At 48.6% G+C, this 21171-nt stretch overlaps 7 protein-coding genes across 7 annotated transcripts; 4 read left to right on the top strand and 3 right to left on the bottom strand.

Moving 5' to 3' along the window:
- Positions 1-81: 81 nt before the first annotated feature.
- LTR84_003577 (uncharacterized protein) lies at positions 82-1400 on the bottom strand (the record flags this gene model as incomplete). Its single annotated transcript, XM_064847165.1, has 2 exons — positions 82-490; positions 547-1400. The coding sequence occupies 2 exons, from the start codon at positions 1398-1400 to the stop codon at positions 82-84; spliced, it is 1263 nt and encodes a 420-aa protein (XP_064705518.1).
- Positions 1401-4933: 3533 nt separating this feature from the next.
- On the top strand, positions 4934-5884 carry LTR84_003576 (uncharacterized protein; the record flags this gene model as incomplete). Its single annotated transcript, XM_064847164.1, has 1 exon — positions 4934-5884. The coding sequence occupies one exon, from the start codon at positions 4934-4936 to the stop codon at positions 5882-5884; it is 951 nt and encodes a 316-aa protein (XP_064705517.1).
- Positions 5885-7392: 1508 nt separating this feature from the next.
- LTR84_003575 (uncharacterized protein) lies at positions 7393-8618 on the bottom strand (the record flags this gene model as incomplete). Its single annotated transcript, XM_064847163.1, has 4 exons — positions 7393-7533; positions 7586-7761; positions 7840-8357; positions 8419-8618. 4 exons carry the CDS (start codon positions 8616-8618, stop codon positions 7393-7395), a joined length of 1035 nt encoding a protein of 344 aa, XP_064705516.1.
- Positions 8619-11156: 2538 nt separating this feature from the next.
- On the top strand, positions 11157-11955 carry LTR84_003574 (uncharacterized protein; the record flags this gene model as incomplete). Its single annotated transcript, XM_064847162.1, has 2 exons — positions 11157-11162; positions 11386-11955. The coding sequence occupies 2 exons, from the start codon at positions 11157-11159 to the stop codon at positions 11953-11955; spliced, it is 576 nt and encodes a 191-aa protein (XP_064705515.1).
- Positions 11956-12479: 524 nt separating this feature from the next.
- Positions 12480-13532, top strand: LTR84_003573 (uncharacterized protein; the record flags this gene model as incomplete). The annotated part of the gene is made up of 1 exon (XM_064847161.1): positions 12480-13532. One exon carries the CDS (start codon positions 12480-12482, stop codon positions 13530-13532), a length of 1053 nt encoding a protein of 350 aa, XP_064705514.1.
- Positions 13533-15717: 2185 nt separating this feature from the next.
- Positions 15718-19334, bottom strand: LTR84_003572 (uncharacterized protein; the record flags this gene model as incomplete). Its single annotated transcript, XM_064847160.1, has 3 exons — positions 15718-15869; positions 15924-19257; positions 19311-19334. 3 exons carry the CDS (start codon positions 19332-19334, stop codon positions 15718-15720), a joined length of 3510 nt encoding a protein of 1169 aa, XP_064705513.1.
- A 472-nt stretch (positions 19335-19806) lies between these two features.
- LTR84_003571 (uncharacterized protein) lies at positions 19807-20889 on the top strand (the record flags this gene model as incomplete). The annotated part of the gene is made up of 3 exons (XM_064847159.1): positions 19807-19918; positions 20046-20057; positions 20111-20889. The coding sequence occupies 3 exons, from the start codon at positions 19807-19809 to the stop codon at positions 20887-20889; spliced, it is 903 nt and encodes a 300-aa protein (XP_064705512.1).
- Positions 20890-21171: the final 282 nt, after the last annotated feature.

The following is a 21171-nucleotide window of genomic DNA, read 5'->3' as shown; positions in this document are numbered from 1 at the left end:
AGCACGATCTAATCCTCTTCTAGAAACCCATGTTTCAACAACTGTAATGACTCCATCTGAGTAGAGCTAAAATACCAACATCTACAAAAGCTGCTGGAACGTCGCCGTATCGTATCTGTATATTTCTTCCGCTTGCCCACCCTTTCCGATGAACAAGAAGAAAAGCCAAATAGCCCACTCCTTTAGATATTGTGAAAATCGACTTCCACCCGGTTGCCTTAATCGCCTGTTTTTGTTCGTAAAGTCTTGTATAAGAGCCAATCTCTGCTTTCTATGCCCTTCCCATACTTTGAGTAACTTCGGTGCCGCATCCAAATCAAAGTTTGACCGACCTAGTCGTCGGAACGTCAGAGCAAGACATTCTGCATCTTCAAATGCTAACGACGCGCCCAATCCACCTGTTGGGATCATGGCATGTGCTGCATCACCAATCACGAGAACACGACCGCTTTGGGTGCTCCAAGTTGGCAGCTGAGGCGCAATATAGAATCTGGGAACGGAGTATCGGTCAACCAGCGTTATTGGACTAGAAAAAAAGATACTTACGGCCAGGAGCACAAGGTATCAGACCCAACACTCTTGCACAGGGAATCTACCAGCTCACACCACCCATTTTCTTTGCAGAAGCGTTCACGGAGGATGGACCTGATTGCGTCCTTGTTTTTGAATAATTCATCCCACTCTTGCTTCGACCTCTCTTCTCCGAAGTCCATAGTCGAGAAGAAACCGATTTCATTACCCGACACATCTGATGGCATGATGGCGATGAAACCATTATGACCTATGAAATGTGAAGGGAGCCCAATTGAGTTGGCCGATGGATGTAACTGGCGTTTCTGCAGGTAACCAGTTACGCCTATCATATGTGCATAAATGGAGGTCGATTCCTTTACAACATGTTCTCTGACAATCGAATGCAATCCATCTGCCCCAACGACAAAACTTGCGTACGCAGTCTCACCATTGGCGAAGGTCAATTCCACCTCGTCACTTGATGAGTCCTCACTGATACCTTGAATCTTCATGCCATGGCGAATACTGACACCTTTCGCCTGGCATGCTTCGATCAAGACCCTTTGAACGTGGTGGCGATGGATTCTCATTGCACTGAATCCGTAACCATCCTTGTTGCCGTTGTGAAATGTTACAATCTGTGCACCACTAGCATTGCGTAGGTGAAGATCTTCGTAGCTGTTTCCCATTTTCTGCAGTTTCTCGAGGATTCCGATATTTTCCAGCACGCGTAGCGCATTGGGAGCTAGAGAAATATGTTGACCTTGTTCATATCCCTCACCTCGGAGCTCGTAGATAGTGCATTTGACATTTGGCACTTCAAGCAGTTCTAGAGCAAGGGCAGGGCCACCCAGGCCAGCCCCAATGATCGCGACCTCAAAAACCATAGGTGCAGTATGTGATCAATATTTCTTTGTTGAAGACTATGCAGCTTTCTGGTGGGTAATAGCAACAGATGGTGGTTTGAAAAAAAAAAATCGACGAGTGCTTTACATATTTGAAGGGAAGTTACAGAACATTATTGTTCTCTGTGTTTATAGTCCTGAGATGATCTACACGGAAACCCGGACAAGGTAGGTGAACCCTCACATAATACTGCGAATACATTTTATTTACATCGGGAAGTCGGCGTTCTATGTAGCGCGGACCGTCCATGCCCTGCGTGAATCATGGGAGCGCACTCATCTGCCGATTCGGAAGGTTCCCGAAACTAGCAATGCCGCTCCCGAGGTTGCCATCTGCGCATTATGAACCTTACCTTGACCAAGGTTCACCCCAAGACTGTATCTTAGCCTTCATGCCTGCTAGGAGGTCTTGTGAGTTGCGCTGAGGCTGCATACCACGCACGTCCTTTGTTGTCCAATTGCCATCTGGCTTACGTATCGAAGCAGTGCCAAACCCGCGATTGTCAATAGATGGCTTGCTTGTTGAGCATGCCAGCTTTACAAATTCTGCCCATCGATGAAGACATTCCTGTCCACAGTCACTGCTCCGGAGGAGAACCAGGAAGTCGTGGGGCATTCCCTCATACACCTCAAGTGACACATCCATGCCGCCTTCGGCCATCCTCTGGGCGAGAATGATATTACCGTCTGCAAGGCATTCCTGACCTACACTAAGCCACACCTTTGTTGAGCAGTTTCGCCAGTCTTCAGCCATTAGTGGTGACACCAAAGGATGGCTAAGCAGGATATCAGTGGCATAAACATGGTGTCGGGATTGTAGTGGAGGCCAAATTGCATCTTTCAGGTATCTAGATTGCGGCGCTGGGGGATCTGCTGCCGACGGGATGATATCGAACTTGATGTTCTCATGCTCAGATGGTAGGGATCTAGTGAGATCAAGATATCCTGAATGTGTGCAGATAGCGCCCGGGCATGGAAGGTCGACATTTCTACCATTCCAATGGACCATAGGGCCCTTCGAAGATGCCGATTTCTTGAGATGCAGAATTAACTGTAGCAAAGTAATGGCGATGTTGCCTCCTGAGCTGTCTCCACAAAGACAAATTTTCTTCGGTGGGACTGGGAGCTGACGAGTATTCGATGAGGGGTAAATCAAAGACAGATAGACCACTAGCAAATCCAGGACGGCTGCAGGAAAGGTGTGCTGTGGTGACAGTCGATACGAGATTGAGATACATCGGCCTCCAGTACGTTGAGTCAGCTCGTGAGCAATTTCTCGTCTTGATGCTGCATCCCTTAGGCTGTGATGTTGTCAACATTGAGCACAAATTCTGAACTTTCTCCCACAAAGGTACTTACTAGAACTGACCTCCGTGGAGATATATCATCACGATGTCGGATTGCAAATCCTCCATCAAGTTGCGGTATACTTGTTCTGCGCCAGCGGTTTTGCTCCCTTCACCTCTTCTATGACCTATCCACTCCCCCTTAACATGCACGGCCGATACGTCTGGCAGTGATATGTCCTCATATGAAAACTGCTGGACAGCTTTGACGACGACCTCAGCAAGATTATTCTTCCCCAAGGGGAAAATTTCGTCAGAGACCCACAGCGACTTGTCCGTCCTTCCTTTGAAAAAACTAGCTTCTTGCTCATCCAGCATCGAAACCTGCGTCGGATCATTAAAAATGGCTCTCACAACGCTGACCAGAACACCGTTCGGAAATCCTGGTTCGATGAGGTCTCGGATAAACCAAACAACCACTCGCAAAGAGGTTGAATGATGGTCGGAGGATAATGCCAAATTCCATGCGCCAGCCTGGAGATTGAGATTCCCATATTAAGGACTCCTTGAGATATGGACTCACTGGCTGTGAATGTTTCTCTTGTGATGAGTATTGCCTCCAAGTAGGGGGTTGTCTACCAATGAGAAATGTGGAGCTATGGCATCAGTCTTTAGTATCATACGGCGGTATAATGATATCCTGGTTTGACTCTTAGCATGAAAGACAGTAAATACCGCCGATGGCAGTCTGTAAGGCATATCTTCTTTCGGTCTGATCAGACGCTTTCTGTTCTGGCAAAGTGCTCAGACCTTGACCCGGAAACGGTTATCCACCCAATAAATCTCAACAATCGGGTCGGCTTGTCATGATGGTATTTCTCCGGGGCATTTGTTATGTATCGGGTGCTTCCCGACGTTCAACCTTGCCAAAGACGTGAAAGCCTACCGAGTACTGTACTACAGAAGCGGCAGTTGCTTGTTGTCGGGCCGAGCTGGACCATGCACGGGTTTATGGTCTATCGACGTCTAAAACCTTGCGAATGATAGACACCCACCCATCTTGATGTTTCTGCTTAATCATAGCAATGAATCATCCCATCTAAGATTTGCAGGTGTTGCTGCATGTCCGGGGGTTCGAATGTGCAAACCAGTCGCTATATCAACATTTTGACTTTGCTAGCCGGGGAAAGACCACTTCAAACAGAACGGGTGGATTTTACCCTTCCGTCGCCCCGGCTTCTCCACAACGGCCATTTGATGATCGCGCCGGAGGTACCTTGGCCAAAATGAAATGATTAGAGCTATTCGTAGCGCTCCACAGGACCCGATTCTCGTTTCTGCCTGGGCTTTTTCCATCCCACAGCTTATAGGGTCTTGGAGGGGTGGTCTAAAGTGCGGGGAGCATGAATTCGATGCTCCTGCTTACCTAGGCAGGTACCTACTCTTAAGGAACTCTGTCACAAACCAAACATGAATTGATTATGCATATTCCGGACTTCGCTCTTTTGTAATGCTTGCTCTCTTCAATTGACAAAACCATGAGCTCACTCCAGACTTGTCAGACTCGGAAATTATTGAATGATATTGAGCATCAGCAATTCTACGAGCAGTTGCTACACAGCATTTCTACAGCTGGTTTACTTAATGTTTAGCCTCTCTACATTTACTCAGGATCCAACCTTGGTGTTCAAGAATGTCTGCCTCGGACGAGGTATGAATTGTGAGGTAATGAAAGCTGAGAGACTAATCAGATCTCCTTCAGATGCTCAGGACCGAAATTGGAAAACACAAACGTACTCGAGTCCCACTGGCATGCGAAAATTGCAGAGACCGAAAGGTTAGATGCAATGGCGTTAAACCGATGTGCGACAAGTGTCGAAAGAAAGGCCTGAAAGAGTCAGAGTGTGTTTATAGCACAGTCACGAATTCTAATCACAATCTCAGCCAAAGACAGTGAGTCCACACTCCACTCTGTGTGTTGGTTCAACTCGGGGTTTTTAATGCTTCAGATATATCAAAACTCTCCACGATCGGATCAAACAACTTGAAGAATCTACAAAACCTCTGAACGTGGCTAGCGTTCTAAGCCCGCTAAATCGTATTAGCGTACAGAGTGGGCAAAGGGAAGAGCATACATCGTTGCGCCACTCTACGATAAGGTTAGAGGATTGCAACGACGATACTGAAAGCGGCAGGTGGCTGCTGCTTAAACCAGCTCTGTTCAGCCCAATGGATCTTCTGGACGCAGGACATATGGAACAACACCCCTTTGACGTGAGCCTTTCCACAGAAACTACTAGCCAGCGGGAGGAACAGCTTGCAACGGAGCAGAAAGCGCTGGAACATAGCCGCGCTAGGGCAGTGATCTCACAATCTGTTAGCGCGAAGCCATGCTCGATGGAAGAAAAGAGCCTGATGAACGCCATGGGTGCTTTTCTTTCGCTAAAGTCGCGCCCACAAACGCCGAAAGGTTTGGTTTACGGCCAGTCATCCATTGCCTCTTTACAGCAACAGGTCTTGTGGGATTCGCCAAGGTTGGCAAATCCAAGAACCCTTGCAGGGAGACCATCCCGGCAAGGTGTATACGAGAAGACAACTGCAGCTCGTAGCGGCACATCTCTAAACGACCTCCGCCGTTTTTCTCTTCCAGCACGAGCCCTAGCAGATCATCTTTTAGACAGTTGCTATGGGATGGTCCATCTCTTCTACCCTTGGTTCCATTACCCCACGTTCGACGCCGCTTACAAGGACTTATGGCTTGGTACATCTGCAGATAATAGTAATGCTGAACTGCCACGTGTTGGTCTTGGTGGTCGAGACTGTCCGGAAGAGCTTTTTCATTGTGCTCTGAACACGATCTTTGCTCTTGGATGCGAGTTTTCACCCAGCGTCCCTCTGGGAGATGCACAACCTGTTTATGAGTTCATGGGAAAAGTCTATGAGCTGCTTCAAATCAAGCTACTGGATAATGGTCTTGCTGCAATCCAAACTTTACTTCTTGTGACTATCTACCTCCAGAGTACTCAGTACCTCATGCGATGCTGGGGTATCGCTGGGTTGGCTCTCAGGATGGCACAAGGTATGGGCCTGGATCTTGATGCCAACAACTCGGGATATACTGTACTGGAGGTCGAAATGCGGCGCCGAGCGTGGCACGGATGTGTGCTGATGGACAGGTAGGAAGATATTTGTTTTGAGAAGTCGAAAATACTAAATGCAGATGCAGAATTGTTAACATGACTTTGGGGCGCGTGCCATATCTCCTTGGAGACTTGAAAGTCCCTCTATTCTCGGCTGTTGATGACGAGAACCTTACTACTGAACCACATCAATGTTTGCAACCAGAAAGTGCTGTCTCGCGTACGACTTTTGCAGTATCAAATGTAAAGCTTTGTGAACTTCTGGGTCGGATTCTGCATATGTTGTACCGACCACAAGTGCAAAACGAGAATGTGGCACGATTCTCGAAGCGGTTGAATACTGAACCAAGCTTCGATTCTATTGCTTCCCTGGAGACCTCTCTCTCGGCATTTTGCAATGAACTTCCGCCCATATTGAGATGGGACAAAGCAGGGGGCGATGACAATGAAGTGCCTCGCCAATTTTTGCGCCAAAGATGTGTCCTTCATTCACGGTACGTGAGAACCCTATATTCGAATTCTTCCACGACTGACCTCGGCTCACGCTCGTGTTGAGTAGATACTTGCACGTCAAATTGATGCTCTATCGCCCTTCTTTCTCAAGATTTTGCCAGCCGTCTCAGTATGAGACTCTGCAAGATCGCAGTAGCGCTTGTATTGCGTTTGACACCCACTGCGCTTTCGCCTGCTTCAATACAGCAGGAGAGCTTGTTGAAGTACTCAGCAGACTGATCGAAGAAGACCTATTCGGAGCCTGGTGGTATGCTTTATTCTGTAAGTCAGAGCGTTTGCTAGACCTGAGAACAGTTCTGTAGCTAACAAAGAGTCGCGCTAGACATAATAACAGCTAGCATGATCCTGATCCTTGCTGAATTCAGCCCAAGTATGAGAAAGCATATAGATCAATCTAGGCTCGACTTCCTTTGGAATTGTTGTCACGAAACTATTGACATCATCGATCGCAATCATAAGATGGCAGGCGAGTGCGGCTTGACATTGCAGAAAGTTAGGCAGCGTGCCATCGAGATACATCAGGGTTTGTTTTTGCCCTTTCCTTGCCCCTTTCAAGTTTGAGGTCTCAATGTTGCAGTTTTGAGGCTAACAAGTTCATTCCGGACTCTTCCATTGAGACAGACCAACCATCCAACCATATGAATCAAGCAGCAAATACTTCAACCAGTGGTTTAGATCATTCACAGACACCAGGTCAATTTGAGGACCAATTCTCAGAAAACTGGGATATAGCACTGCAGCCTCACAACGGCTTCGGAGGAGAAGAAGGCGTAGAGTTTTCACATTTACCCGAACAAGATAACGAGCTAACTCTGCTGATGCACAACCTCCAAAATACCTTCGGTGATGGTACAATACCTGGATCGATATGGGAGAGCTTTGACCATGTCTTTGCCAGCGATTAGGTGTTGGGGATATGATCCACATACACATACATGGTTGAGTCACCTTCAATTAGAGATCCACTCACACGTCCTTGCGGGCTATTATGATAAGACGTTGTGGCATTTGCGCCAAGGTATATCGGCACCAATATCAAGCATCAAAAATCTTGCCAGGATTCATCAACCAAGATGGATCCAATGCCCTCTTGATCGCTTTCATCATTTCCAATGTTCCAGCTCCGAGCTCTTCTAACAAAAACTCCTTCTTTCCCAGACCAACCCCGTGCTCGCCCTGAAGATTCGAAATCAGGTAAGATTACATTTGGAGGGTGCGAAGGGCTTACCGTGCAAGTACCGTCCATCTCCAGCGCTCGTCGTACCATGTCGTGTACACATTTCTCGACCTTCTGCCTTTCGGTATTGCCATCGTATAAGATGGTTTCATGGAAATTGCCATCGCCAATATGACCCAGCATGCTGCCAAAAAGCCCTAGGCTGTCCATTTCTTCCTTACACACCTCTGCAGTGTGAATGTTAGACTTCTCTCTCTTCCTCAAGAACATTTAGAGCAACCAATAGCTTTGGAAGTATTACTTACCGACCAAGTCTGCCACCCTTGAGAGCGGGACCGCCACGTCGGTAGACCACACCTCACTCCCGGAAGTCCTCAAGCTTAACATGCTCCATAGCGATTCTTTTCTTGCAGACCACAATTTCTTCTGCTCCGCTTCAGTTTTTGCAAATTCAAAATCACTGCCACCCCTTGCTTTTACAATGCTGCCAACTTGGCTAACGGTGTCTTTCACTGAATGCTTTGATCCTGCAAACTTGAAAAAGAGTGTTGGTGTCTCCTGCCATGTTCTGTCAGTGTTTCCAGCCCGATTGATCACACTCATTTGCACATCGTCAAGAATTTCGACTGCTCCAATTGGTACAGCTTTGTGAACAATATCAATAGCTGCTTCAGCTGCTGCCCGCATAGTCGGGAAAGTCACAACACCAACACCCGTCTCTTCAGGCACTGGTGCGAGTTTCAGGGTAATCTCGGTAACAATCCCAAGAGTTCCCTCAGAACCAACAATCAAGCTGGACAGATTATAGCCGGCAGAGGATTTCCTATTAAATTCTTGAGTCAGTACATAAGCAGAGGAACGTGATTGTTTGGATGACGGGCTACCTTGGTCGCCGACGAGTCTTGACGATACTTCCATCCGCCAATACGACGGTCAGATTGACCACCCAGTCTCTCATTGTTCCATATCGTACTGCATTAGTTCCACTACAGTTAGTGCCTACCATGCCGCCAATTCTGGCAGTCGGGCCGGGATCGATGGGGAAGAACAGCCGGGTGTCTTTGAGCTTTTCGTTCAAGTCCATCCATGATAGAGATGGTTGTACGACTACATCCATGCTATATCGAGAGCAATCGGTGTCAGCAAGAATTCCCGTGCAAACAATTTCGCACCACGGAAAGGCACATACTCTGTAGCATGAAGCTCGACAATGCCGCTCATATTGACCAGGTCAAAGCTCATACCTCCAAATGGAGCTGCAAAATTGCCCTCAATACTAGAGCCGCCAGAAAACGGTACTTTTGTCTTCATCAGAAAAGCCTCTTATCTACCAAGTATTCGGTTTTTTTCCAACTTACTCATAGGCACCTTGAACTTCTGACAGATTTTGACCATTTTCGACACTTCATCAGTTGTTGACGGGAAAACAACTGCTACTGGGAGCTTATCGATGTTGTGGTTTGCCCACTCAGAATACCCATGAGCGCGAAGAATTTCATCGTCTATGCTAACCGAGTCTTCTCCAATAGATTGCTCAATCGCTCGAATTGCCTTGATAGCATCCAGTCACATCAGCTGATATGTCAATTTCTAGAATAATTCATGGTCTGTTACCTCTTCCATCTCCTTTTTCGTAGCATAAGTGGACTTGGCCGCACTTCCTTTCAAAGCTCCATCACCGGCACTATTATACAGCAGAAACGCGGTCGTTGTCAAGCCAACGCAAGCAGCCGAAATGGTCAGCGCTTTTAGAATAGGTATTTCTCGAACTACTTGGACAAGAGGCTGGTGTCGTGTAGAATGGAACGGTCGCCTTGGGATTTGAAGTGGATGTTGAGGGCAGTGTATCCGTCGTTGCCGGATTCTTTGTGGAACGCCATGTAGGGAACGAAGTCCTGAAATCATTAAACAGGCCTGTCGAGGGGTCTTGAGTAGCTTAACGGAGCTCATCTTGTGCAATAACCACTACACTCTTCTAGATGCTCATGGTCGGCAGCCTTGTGTCTGATATAATTGATATTGCGGGTTTCATGGTGCCACCGGACTCGGCACGATGGGTCAGTAAATAATGCGTGGGGCACAGGGATGAGAAGCATCAGACTGTTAGTCGACAAACGACTAGAAGGCGTGTTCTGTAATTCAAATGCTCGGCTGAGAGTAGTGCTGTCGGACGAATAGAATGTCACAGTCGGGAGGCTTCCCGAAGGCTATCGTCCTCCGCTCCCGGCCTTCCCGCCATCGTGATGGGAGTAGTTGGAAAAGATTGTGATCAACTCGGAACCACGGGTAGAGCTGATGATCCCGGATGAGGATCACGAAAGTTCGTATGAAGCAAGTGCCTTGGTCTGAAGCCGATCATCGAGACCTGGCCCAGACTTTGATAGTACGCATTCATATGCCGCCAAGCTTGCCACTCCCTTCAGCGAGAACAGATCTAGAACTGGTCGAAGTGGTTAGTTCAGTAAGTGATCCTCTCCCTTGATCCCCATGAGGAGATTTCTTGAGTACGGAAGTAGGGCAAGCCTCGATGAAGCCGCTTCTGCTCTTGACGTCGTCTATATATTGGTGCCTCGGCCCCCTTGAGTCCAGTAGCTGAAGCTTTGATACTTGCTACAGACCTCAAATTCTCACAGAACTATTGCCATTCTACACTTCTGCTGTCTCAAGGATTCTTCGTCTCAATCTTCCAGCATTATGGCAACACAGACCAGCAACCTTGAGATTGAAAAATCTCACCTCGAAAATTCAACTACCGTCGAAGCCCTCAGATCTGAGCATGATGAGATCCTTCAGTCATATACTCTAAAAGAACAAAAGAAGTTGGTCAGGAAGATTGACTATAGGCTCATCCCAATACTTTCTGTTCTTTTCCTTTGCGCATTTACTGATCGGTGGGTACAATCTAGATACTCTGGACAAGCCAAACCTTGTTCCATTAACAAACGTTCACCCAACTAGAAGGCCACTGACTTTCTGATAGCATCAACATTGGAAACGTGAAAATCCTTGGCCTCGAAAAATCTCTTCACATGCACGGAAATCAGTTTAACGTGGCTTTGTTCATATTCTTCGTACCGTATTGCCTGCTCGAAGTTCCGTGCAATCTGATACTGAAGCGCACGAATCCACGGTTGTGGCTCAGCTTCATCATATTCGCCTGGGGAGTCGTCACCATCGGTCAGGGGTTTTGCCGGAACTATGCAAGCTTGGTCGTTTGCCGGTTCTTGCTAGGCGTCTTCGAAGCCGGTTTCTATCCTGGTTGTGTATATCTCATTTCGATGTACTATCGCCGGCACGAACTACAGCTGCGAGTCAATATCTTCTTCTCGGCCAGCATCCTCGCTGGCGCCGTCAGTGGGCTTTTGGCCTACGGCATAGCCCACATGTCAGGTATCTCTGGCTACGAAGGATGGCGGTGGATTTTCATATTGGAAGGTAGTGAGATGGCCATTCTAGATTCAGAGTTGTGTTGACAATCTCATTTCAAGGCATCTTCACAGTTGTTGTAGCCATCACCAGCTTTTTCATCATTCCAGACTGGCCAGAAACCGCACAATTTCTCACACATCAGGAACGCACCTACCTTATCCATAGGCTCGAGGCAGACACAGCAGACGCAAAGATGAGTGTATGGAGCAAAAAGACAGGGTACAGGATTTTCGCCGATTTCAAGATCTACCTCGGGTAAGTAAACACCTGTATACCGCTCCAGTCCTGAACAATTTGATATTATGCTTGGGCTCGAGAAAGACATTGACTTATGATAAATATTTCACAGTGCTGCTACGTACCTGGGAACAGTCACGACTGCGTACTCTATTTCATTTTTCACGCCTACAATTCTCAACCAGATGGGTTATACTTCAGTGTCTGCTCAAGTTATGAGTATCCCAATCTTTGCAGTTGCTGGCGTCTTGTCTGTCTCTACAGGCCTGTTGGCAGATCGCTTGAAGCATCGTTTCGGCTTTGCCATGCTTGGTTGCTTAATCACAACTGTTGGATTCGCTATTTTGCTGTCCATGATGTCCGTTCCAGTAGGAGCACGCTATTTTGCACTCTTCGCCATTACCAGTGGTTCATACATAACTTTACCAATCACGATTGTTTGGCTGAGCAATAACTTGGCTGGACACTACAAGAGAGCTGTTGGAAGCGCGATGCAACTAGGCATTGGTAATGCAGGGGGAATCATCGCGGGAAATATTTTCCTACCCAAGCAGGCTCCAACTTACCCCGTCGGGTTCGGTGTGGGGCTAGCATGTGTCTGGCTGTGTGGTTTGTCTTGTGCGGCAATGCTTTTCATTCTTATGAGGGAGAATAAATTGAGGGAGACTGGCCAGAGGGACTACCGCCTGCAAGAGTCAGCAGATGAAGTGCGAAACATGGGCGACGATCACCCATCCTTTCGATTCACATACTAGGAACAAAGCCATGGCTGCTGAGAAGCTAGTGCTTTAGTGGCGCGATGTTGAAGCAGTTTATTTCTAATCTAGTTAAAGAAGTAAGCATGTATAACTTGGGCACAACTTTGTCACAACCTTCAATTCAGTCCACCAACCCTAGACCCTTGTCCCGACTTAGTCTCAAGCAACCTCGTGTTCTAAACCCGCATGCATAATCGAGTCCCAATGGGTATTTCAGCTCCACAGAGATGGAAGCCACTTATACCGGTAGCCTCAAGTTTGAACTTCAACTCAATCATTGGTGCCTAACTTCGTGAATATCAGCTCAGAGTTTGCACTCCGAGAGAGTGTTGGTACGAGTGTTCCCAAGCCATGTGCTGCTAGCCTTCTGAGAAATTATAACACCAACTGGCGAACTATCTCCTGGGAGAGTAGACCCTTATTTCTCGGATCGCTCCCCACGGCAAGTCCTTCACCGGAGCTCACCTCGAAAACCAATACTTTTGAACTAAGAGACCTGTAGCAAGAGGAACACTACTCCAATGCAACCCGACACTGATCAGATCGTCCTCGTGACAGGAGGCTCTGGCTTCCTCGGACTGCACTGTATCTCCCAGGCTCTTACAGCAGGCTACACAGTCCGCACGACGATCAGATCAGAGAGCAAAAGAAGCGCTATCATCCAGGCTCTCAAAAAGGCCAATACTGCGGACGAAGTACAGAAACTCTCCTTCGTCACAGCCGACTTACTAAACGACAGCGGGTGGGCAGAAGCCGTGAATGGCGCTTCCCTCATCATACACGTGGCGTCGCCATTTCCCAGCATTCAGCCAAAAGACGAAAACGAAGTAATTCAACCCGCTGTGAACGGAACACTACGTGTTCTGAAAGCTGCCAAATCATCCGGCACAGTACGACGCGTTGTGTTGACCTCATCAGCAGTCGCGATATCCTACGGCACGAAGTATATGAGTGGTAAGGTCTTCGACGAAGATGACTGGTCTGATCCAGATGGGAAGGGGAGTTATATCACGGCGTATGCCAAGTCCAAGACCCTCGCAGAGAAGGTTGCCTGGGACTTCATCGACCGGGAAGGGGGTGGTCTGGAGCTCACTGTAGTGAATCCAGTTGGTATTTTCGGTCCCGCTTTGCTTCTCCCAAACGAATCCACGACCTGCGACATCATCAAAGACATGCTCCAGGGTAGGTTCCCAGCCGTTCCAAACATCCGGTTCGGCGTGGTGGATGCGCGCGACGTGGCTACGTTGCACCTTCTCGCAGCCTCGAATGAAAAAGCCAAAGGACAACGGTATCTGTGTGTTGCGGGAAAATCGGTCAGCCTGATCGAAATCAGTAGTATGTTGAAGGCAGGGCTGGGATACAAAGCCTCCAAGGCCCCTACCAGGACTTTACCAGATCTTTTTGTGAGAGCTCTGTCTTATTTCATGCCCTCGTTGAAAGGTGCGATCCCGGAGCTCGGCCCCCCAAAAGAGTTCTCAAACGTGAAGGCTAGAGAGCTCGGCTGGAAGCCTAGAGCGAACGAAGAGGCGATTGTATCATGTGGACAGGCATTCATTGATGCAGGGATGTGCTAGGAAGGCTGTCATGGAACGAATAAATGAATGTACTCGCTCACGGTAAGCTGGTGATTCTGGCACCATCACTACCTTCTTCAAGCAATTGACCAAAACACGAAGGATGAGGCATCGCTCCAAACTATTGGCCCAGAAGCTTTACAAACGCCGTGCCCGAGCTGAGCGTAAAGAAAAAGAGACATTCCTCAAATATGCACCTCGACTCAAGCTTTAACCAAGCAAATGTACTTCCCAATGCTTATTTTCTCGCTCGCCTCCCTGGTGGGTGCAGTCGTAACCAGGTTGGAACATACCATGCATGTACTCGTACAGCTTGTAACGAGACCCCTGTCATTCGTGTTCAGCCTCGGCGGGTTTCATGCCTAGTCTCCAGGGGGCAAGTTGATGCGAGTCGTCTGATTTTCGTCGTGTTCTCCTTCGTGTCGGCTGCACTCGTAAGCGTATCAACGTTGCCGCGCACCAATTGTCTATTTTCTCCCTACTCATTTCCCGCTGGATGTCTAAGCTGACCTCTGGAATCTAGGTGCTAACAACTACGTGATCATATTAAGTAGCATCTACTCTTAGACGTTAAGCATACATGAGATTATTGAGATCCCGTCCAATCTGACTCAGCTAAGGGATTGTTAGCCTCATGGGTGCCTCAAACCAATGTATTTACCATTACATCCGATTTTTCCCGATTAGGACACTGGTAACCTACGCCTAGTGTGCCTGCAGATCGGGAGATATAACCAGCAAACTGAGATATCATGGAGTTGTTATGAAGGTATTTCTAGTTCGGGCATTTCTCGATGCTGTGGGTTTCCTGTAGATGGAAATTTCACATGTTTCAGTGCCAGTGGGTTGCACAAACTTGAAGAGCGAGCCAGGTGGAGGTGATGATTTGTGTCTTCAAGCTGATTTGTTTACTAACCAAGGCGATTACTGTCACCCAGACAGGATAATGTACAAAATGTATATTAGAATGAGTTATGCTGATTTCTTAGAGCTTTGGAATGCATGCCCCTTGAATCTCATCTGAAGAAATAATACAGCCTTGAACCCGTCCATCAGTCGACTGGTTCAGTCGTCTCGATTTTCTCTAGCAAACCTCTCTGCATATCTCTATCACTCAACCATACCCCTTACATCATAAACAATTGCTGAGATCTGCAATCCTTTCTTAGAACACTTAAAAATACACAAACAACAAGATTGGGAAAGAGGAGGGAGTACTATATGCTTTCCTTTCTACGTGGGACGAATCCGCCCCGAACAAACAATGCAGCCAAGAATCCGGTAGTGTACGAGGGAGGGAGGTCGCAGGTGTTCTTCCATGGCGCGGGGTCAAAATATGCCATGAGACATACGATACCACCAACCACAGAGGAACATGGCGCAAGCATCTTGGAACCACCATTCCACTACCATATCAAGCAGACCGAGAGATTCCAAGTCTTGTCGGGTCAAGGAATCTTCTGGCGCGGAATTGGGTCGAGACCGTGGGCGACGCTATCAGCAGATGGAGACTCAAGCTCCGCCGCAGTGGAGCCGTGCAGGTATCATCGCTTCGAGAATGGATCGAGGACTGAGGATCTGATCATGGATGTTCAGCTGGACCCAGAGGATCATGACAGCGAACAACGATTCTTCAGGAATTTCTTCGGATATCTAGATGATTGCAAGAATCACCAAATCGCTCCAAGCTTCTTCCAATTGATTGTGTTTCTCCACAAAGCCGACACCCCACTAGCCCTACCATTACCTAACGAATGGCTCGGTATCTGGGTGAGCCGGTTTTTCTTGATCAGTATGGCATTCCTGGGCCGTTGGGTGCTTGGCTATAAGACGACATACCCAGAGTATTATATCGGAAAGAAGTCGATATGATGGAGCTGGGAACTGTGGGGTTGAAGGATGTATCTTGAGTGCTCATTTATCATCCTGGATGGCTGACTGCCATCCAGGACTAGATGCTTGCAACTGCTTCAAATACACCAAGGTACCTGGCACCACAAGCACAGGCGTCAGTGACCGTTGCAGTCAGAGTATGGTGGTCGGACATGAAGAATGAAAGCGCCTGATGTGTTGATATCAGAGGGGATTGATTGAGGCATGGTGAGAACATGTTCTGACGGGTTTGTTTGTAACGACAAAGGCGCGCCTTTGGATGAAACCTAGGGACCGGTAAAGCTTAGTGACTTCACAAGGTCCGCTTCTCTTTGATCTCCTCGAAGCATTGGACCTGGTCGCCTTCTTGGAAATCTTCCCAGTGTTCAAATGCCATTCCACATTCGGTCCCCTTGCGCATTTCCGTAACATCCTTCTTGATGTGTTTCAGCGATTCAAGCATACCTGTGGTTGTTTCTCAGTACAATGAGAGTAAAATATGGATAATAGATGACTTACCAGTATAGATGACTTCACCATGCCGCAGAACTCGCACAGCTTGGGCCCGGCTGATGGTTCCATTGGTCACTTTGCATCCAGCAATCTTTATCACCCTTTTCTTGACTGTGAAATCAAACAACTGTCCGATTTCAGCCTCTCCAAGCACACGATGGCTGACGATCGGTGGTAGCGCAGCCGAAAGCTTTTCCGTGACATCATCCGTGACTTTGTAAATGATGTTATGGTCCAAAATTGGAAGTCCAGCTACCTCGGCCAGTCGTCTGATTGAGTTGTCGACTGATTGGTTGAAGGAGATGGCATAACCACCTTCGCCCGTGGCTGCAAGCATTTTGATGTCGGATTCCGTAAGCTCACCGACACCGCTATGGACGATGTTCGCCATGATTTCACTGTTGCCTATCGCGCTTACAGCATGAACCAGAGCTTCCGTACTCCCAGCAACGTCAGCTTTGATGACGAAGTGCACTCGTTGGGGACCAGCAGATGCTTTCTCTACCCACCCCTCATTGTCCTGAGGTCTCGCCTTGTATCCGAGTTGGTGATAGCCTTGCTCTTTCTCCCATTCCAAAACTTTGGCTCGGGCTTCTGCTTCTTCAGTCCGTGCAAGATTCAGCGATGCCACCTCTGTCGTGGCTTGCATAGCTTCAGTTTTCTCAATGCGGAGGTCGACTACTTCTTTGGCGTGATGCTCATTATCGGCTTGCAAGACTTCCATTCCAGCATCAGGATCTGTGCCTCGCCACCCATCGACCTGGACAGGAGTTCCAGGGGGAGCTTCTTCAATATATTGACCAGAGTCATTCTTCAGCGTGCGAACGCGAGCCCATGTGTTACCAGCCACGATAAAATTACCTGGTCTCAAAGTGCCACGACGCACAAGTACTGTAGCAACGCGACCAGCAGCCGTCACCTTACTCTCAATGATCCAGCCCTCAACAGGCCCATCAATTTCGGCTCGAAAGTCGTTTACGTCTGCAAGCAAAGTAATGGCTTCCTCGAGATCAGCCATTCCCTGGCCAGTCTTTCCACTCACCGGGATTGATTGATACTCGCCACCGTAAGACTCGACCACAATTCCATGTCGGGAGAGATCTCCTTTGACTCGTTCAATATCGGCATCTTCTTTGTCAACCTTGTTTATGGCAACGATGATCTGCACACCGGCTTCCTTGGCATGGTTGATAGCTTCAATGGTTTGAGGCATCACCCCATCATCCGCAGCCACGACTAGAACGACGATATCTGTGACGTTGGCGCCTCTTCGACGCATGTCCAAGAAAGCAGCATGTCCTGGCGTATCCAAGAAAGTAATGTTCCGTTCTGACCCAGGCATTGTGACCGAAAAAGCACCAATATGTTGGGTGATACCGCCGTGCTCAGAATCAACTACACTGGATTTCCTCAGGTAATCAAGAATGGTGGTTTTCCCGTGGTCGACGTGTCCCATGATTGTAACAATGGGAGGTCGAGGCGGCAAGACAGACATGTCCTCTGGCAGGGGCCGCGCTACAAGATCTTTTCCATCCTCGGTAGTGTGTATGATGGGTTCGAAACCATAGAGATCTGCAAACATGGCGGAAGTGCTAGCATCGAGGATGTGATCATACCTTGCACCCTCAAATCCTTCCTCTTCTAGCTGAGCAATGAATGGATCGAGTCTGACTTTCAAGGCCTGGGCTAACTTTTCGACACTGATAAATTCGGGTAAGTGAACTTCGGGACGAACCACGCTATGTGATGCAGCTCCCTTTTGAGCCTTGACTTTGTTGCTGACCCGTTGCCGGCTGCGTGACTGAACTCCACCCTGGGAAAAGGCCTCAGACTCGTGGTTATTGCCCCAAGAAGATTTCTTTTGAGAGCTCTTCGAAACACGAAGTGCTTTGGGCGTGTAAACATCGTCATCGTCATCGTCATCAATCGTGCGGGATATTCTGCTCCTTCGGTCTCTGCTCTCTGGGCCTCGAACGGAAGAATTGCGGAAGGATGGCATGGGCTCCTCAGCTTCTTCGATTTCGTAAACACGACTTCGGCGGTTCGCGGCTTTTTCCATGGCACGTCTACGCGCACTTTGACTGAGGTTGTCGTAATCGCTGCTGTCTACCTCCACGCTATTCACATCAAACTCGGCAGAGAGGTCGGGCTCTTCAACCGCTTCCACGCCAGGGGTTGACAAAACACGAGGTTCATATCGAGACCCGGTTCTGGCTCTGGTAGACCAAGATTCGCCAGAGCCTCGTTGAGAAGTTCTGCGATTTTCGAAACCATATCGATCATTCTGACCAACACGATCATCGTTCCGTGAATGTGGGTAATTGACCCGTGATTCATCCCTAGCGGCTCGATCTCGTAGTTCCCTCTCTCTGGGGGCACTACCACCCATGGGGGTCCATTGAAGATTTGTTGACCTCTTACTGGCAAGCTCGGGTTGCTGCAAGGGCTGAGTAGAAATCGGCGGCCGGCTAATGCCAGTACGTTCTGAGAAGCCTTCAACGCGGGACTGCCCGGCAAAAGCAGGATCTCTACCTGGCCTGTTCTGCAGCTCTCTGAAACGAGGGGGTCTCTCGGACGCGAGGGGAAAAGATTCATCCCTGCTTCCTCGCTGGGGAGGGTAGCGTCCAGGGTTCACATGTGCCTCAGTTTGCGGGGTCACACGTCGAACCGGGAAAGGCAGATCTCTGGAAACCGGATCTCGCGACTCAGACGAATTCTGTTGCCTATACCTGGACTCGACTGGAGGCCTACGACTGAATCGCGATTCCGGCCAAGCAGCATCAGACTGTTGAAATCTTCCTCGCCTCCCACTCTGATTATTCCCAAATCTCTCCGCAAAGGGCCGATTACCTCGATCGGGTGCGCTTCCTAGTATCCCGAGAACATTTTCCGAGACCGATGGACTGGATCGGGCAGGCGACTGATCAATCGAAGCGAGGGAGGAGTGAGGCGGACTCCTGCCGTCTAATCCGGGGAGGGGTTTACTTTGTGGCGTGGGCCATGGGGCAACAGGAGGTGGCAGCGGAGGAGGTGGGTTGTCTGCTTCGTAAACAAGCGGTGGTCTCTGTGGCCGTGGAGTTGTACATACTGTACAGTCGGTTCTCCTGGGTTTGTTAACATGCTTGCATTGACACCGCCAGCCAAGTAACTCTCCTCGATGGGAAGAGGAAGTATCGTCCTCATCTTCGACGCGGAGGGCAGCTGCAACGCCGGGGTGACGAGAAGTTGCGGATGACTGGTAAGCTCGTCGTAGGGCTACTGGAGTCCGATGGGCAGGTGGTGGTCTGAGGGCATAGCGAAAGGCGCAAAGGAAGCAGAGATCTTGTCGAGGAAGAAGCAGCTGCGGAGTTGTTAGCGACCTTTGATTGATAGGATCGGACAATGCAGGGATACCTTTTGACTTAGGGCTTTACGCATGCTGTAGTGCCAGAACCGATGTCTCGCAGCTGACCGACTGGGAATCGTTGATGGTTCAAGGAGCGTGAAAGCACATATCGGGTGATTGCGATTTGATGATAGTGACCACCATGGCGCATCCCGATTCCCGACCAGAACTTTTTTGGTCCTGTACGGCGAAGCATGAAGAGTGAAAGATGCACTTTGCGCCGAGATTGTTCCACAAGCTTGAATGGCAAAGACAAGCGGTAGAGTATTCACAGAGAGACGCAGTTTAATGTAAATTGATCCTTGATTAGGCAATAAGTCCCGCCCGCCATTGCGTCGTATAGAATAATTGCGTGCCCGGAGAAAAAGCTCGAGCAATAAATATTCAAGTCACAACATTCCTGCTCATATTTACAACGCAGCTTCAGGTCATGAGAAGGAGCTGAGCAGGGTAAGTTATATTGGAAGAAGTTGGAGAGGACAGCTTCCATTCCCATTTCCCAAGATGGGAGACGTCGACAACATTACAGCGAAAGAGGCCGAGATTGGTAGCTGGGCTAGAACGGCCAAAGATTTGGCCTCCGGTGCTGCTGGGGGTGTTGCTCAAGTTCTTCTCGGTGAGTCTTGCTGGTAGCAATCTTGGGATTGACATTGCAATATCCTGTCCAATGGTATATCTGGGTGCGACTGGAGGGCTTTGCTCTTGGATAATTGAAGAGATCAGCCACTAACTATGCGACATAGGCCAGCCATTTGGTAAGCTCATTCTCAATTGGACATCACATCTGGAGGACGTCTTCTCATATCAGCAGACATCATCAAGGTTCGGTTACAAACAACATCAACATATCCTAATGCACTAGCATGTGCGTCCTCGATTTTCAAGAATGAAGGGCCTCTGGCTTTTTACAAAGGCACTTTAACCCCCCTGATCGGGATTGGCGCTTGCGTCTCTGTTCAATTCGGCGCTTTTCATTATGCTCGACGAGTCTTCGAAGACCGGAACCTGCATGCCAACCCTGCAGGACCCGCTACCTTGTCATATGGGCAGTACTATCTCGCTGGCGCGTTCGCAGGCCTGACCAATTCGGTGCTTTCTGGACCCATCGAACATGTAAGAATCAGGTTGCAGACTCAGCCTCACGGCGCCAATAGATTATACAATGGCCCGTTGGACTGTATCAAGAAGCTGTCCGCTGGGGGTGGCGTTTTTGGAGGACTTTATCGCGGCCAGGCCGTCACCCTATATCGCGAGGCACAAGCCTATGGTGTATGGTTCTTGACCTTTGAATATCTAATGAACGCAGACATGAAGCGGAACAACGTCCAGCGCTCCGAGATTTCATCCCCAAAGGTCGCCTTCTATGGTGGTCTAGCTGGTGAAGCACTCTGGGTTGCCAGTTATCCGTTTGACGTCATCAAGAGCAAAATGCAGAGCGATGGCTTCGGAAAGGACCAGAAGTACAAGACCATGCGTGATTGTTTCGCAAAGACGTGGCAAGCCGAGGGTGCTCGTGGGTTCTGGAAGGGTATTGGACCCACACTTGCCCGAGCCATGCCTGTGAGCGCAGGGACATTTGCAGTGTGAGTTACAAAACTGTCGCTGTCTTGGAATTCAAGCTAACCATGATATCAAGGGTTGAAATGACTATGCGTGCACTAGGCTAAGTTCCTTGTACATATAGTATGTTTTGATTTGGTAAGCCGGGAAAGCGACATTTATTGTACAGTCACAGGCCGCCGTTCTAGAGATCAACACGGTTCAGCAAACATACAGTTGCAAGGTACGAGGTGTTGAGGAAAAGCCGAAACACGGCCAAATGCTAGAAGGCGCATAGGAATCTAATTGTTTCATCTAATTGTTTCATCT

This window comes from Exophiala bonariae (genome assembly GCF_035927105.1).
Source record: "Exophiala bonariae strain CCFEE 5792 chromosome Unknown scaffold_16, whole genome shotgun sequence".
NCBI classification, from domain to species: domain Eukaryota; kingdom Fungi; phylum Ascomycota; class Eurotiomycetes; order Chaetothyriales; family Herpotrichiellaceae; genus Exophiala; species Exophiala bonariae.
The sequence above is the reverse complement of the archived record's forward strand: the minus strand, read 5'-3'. Positions and strand labels throughout refer to the sequence as shown.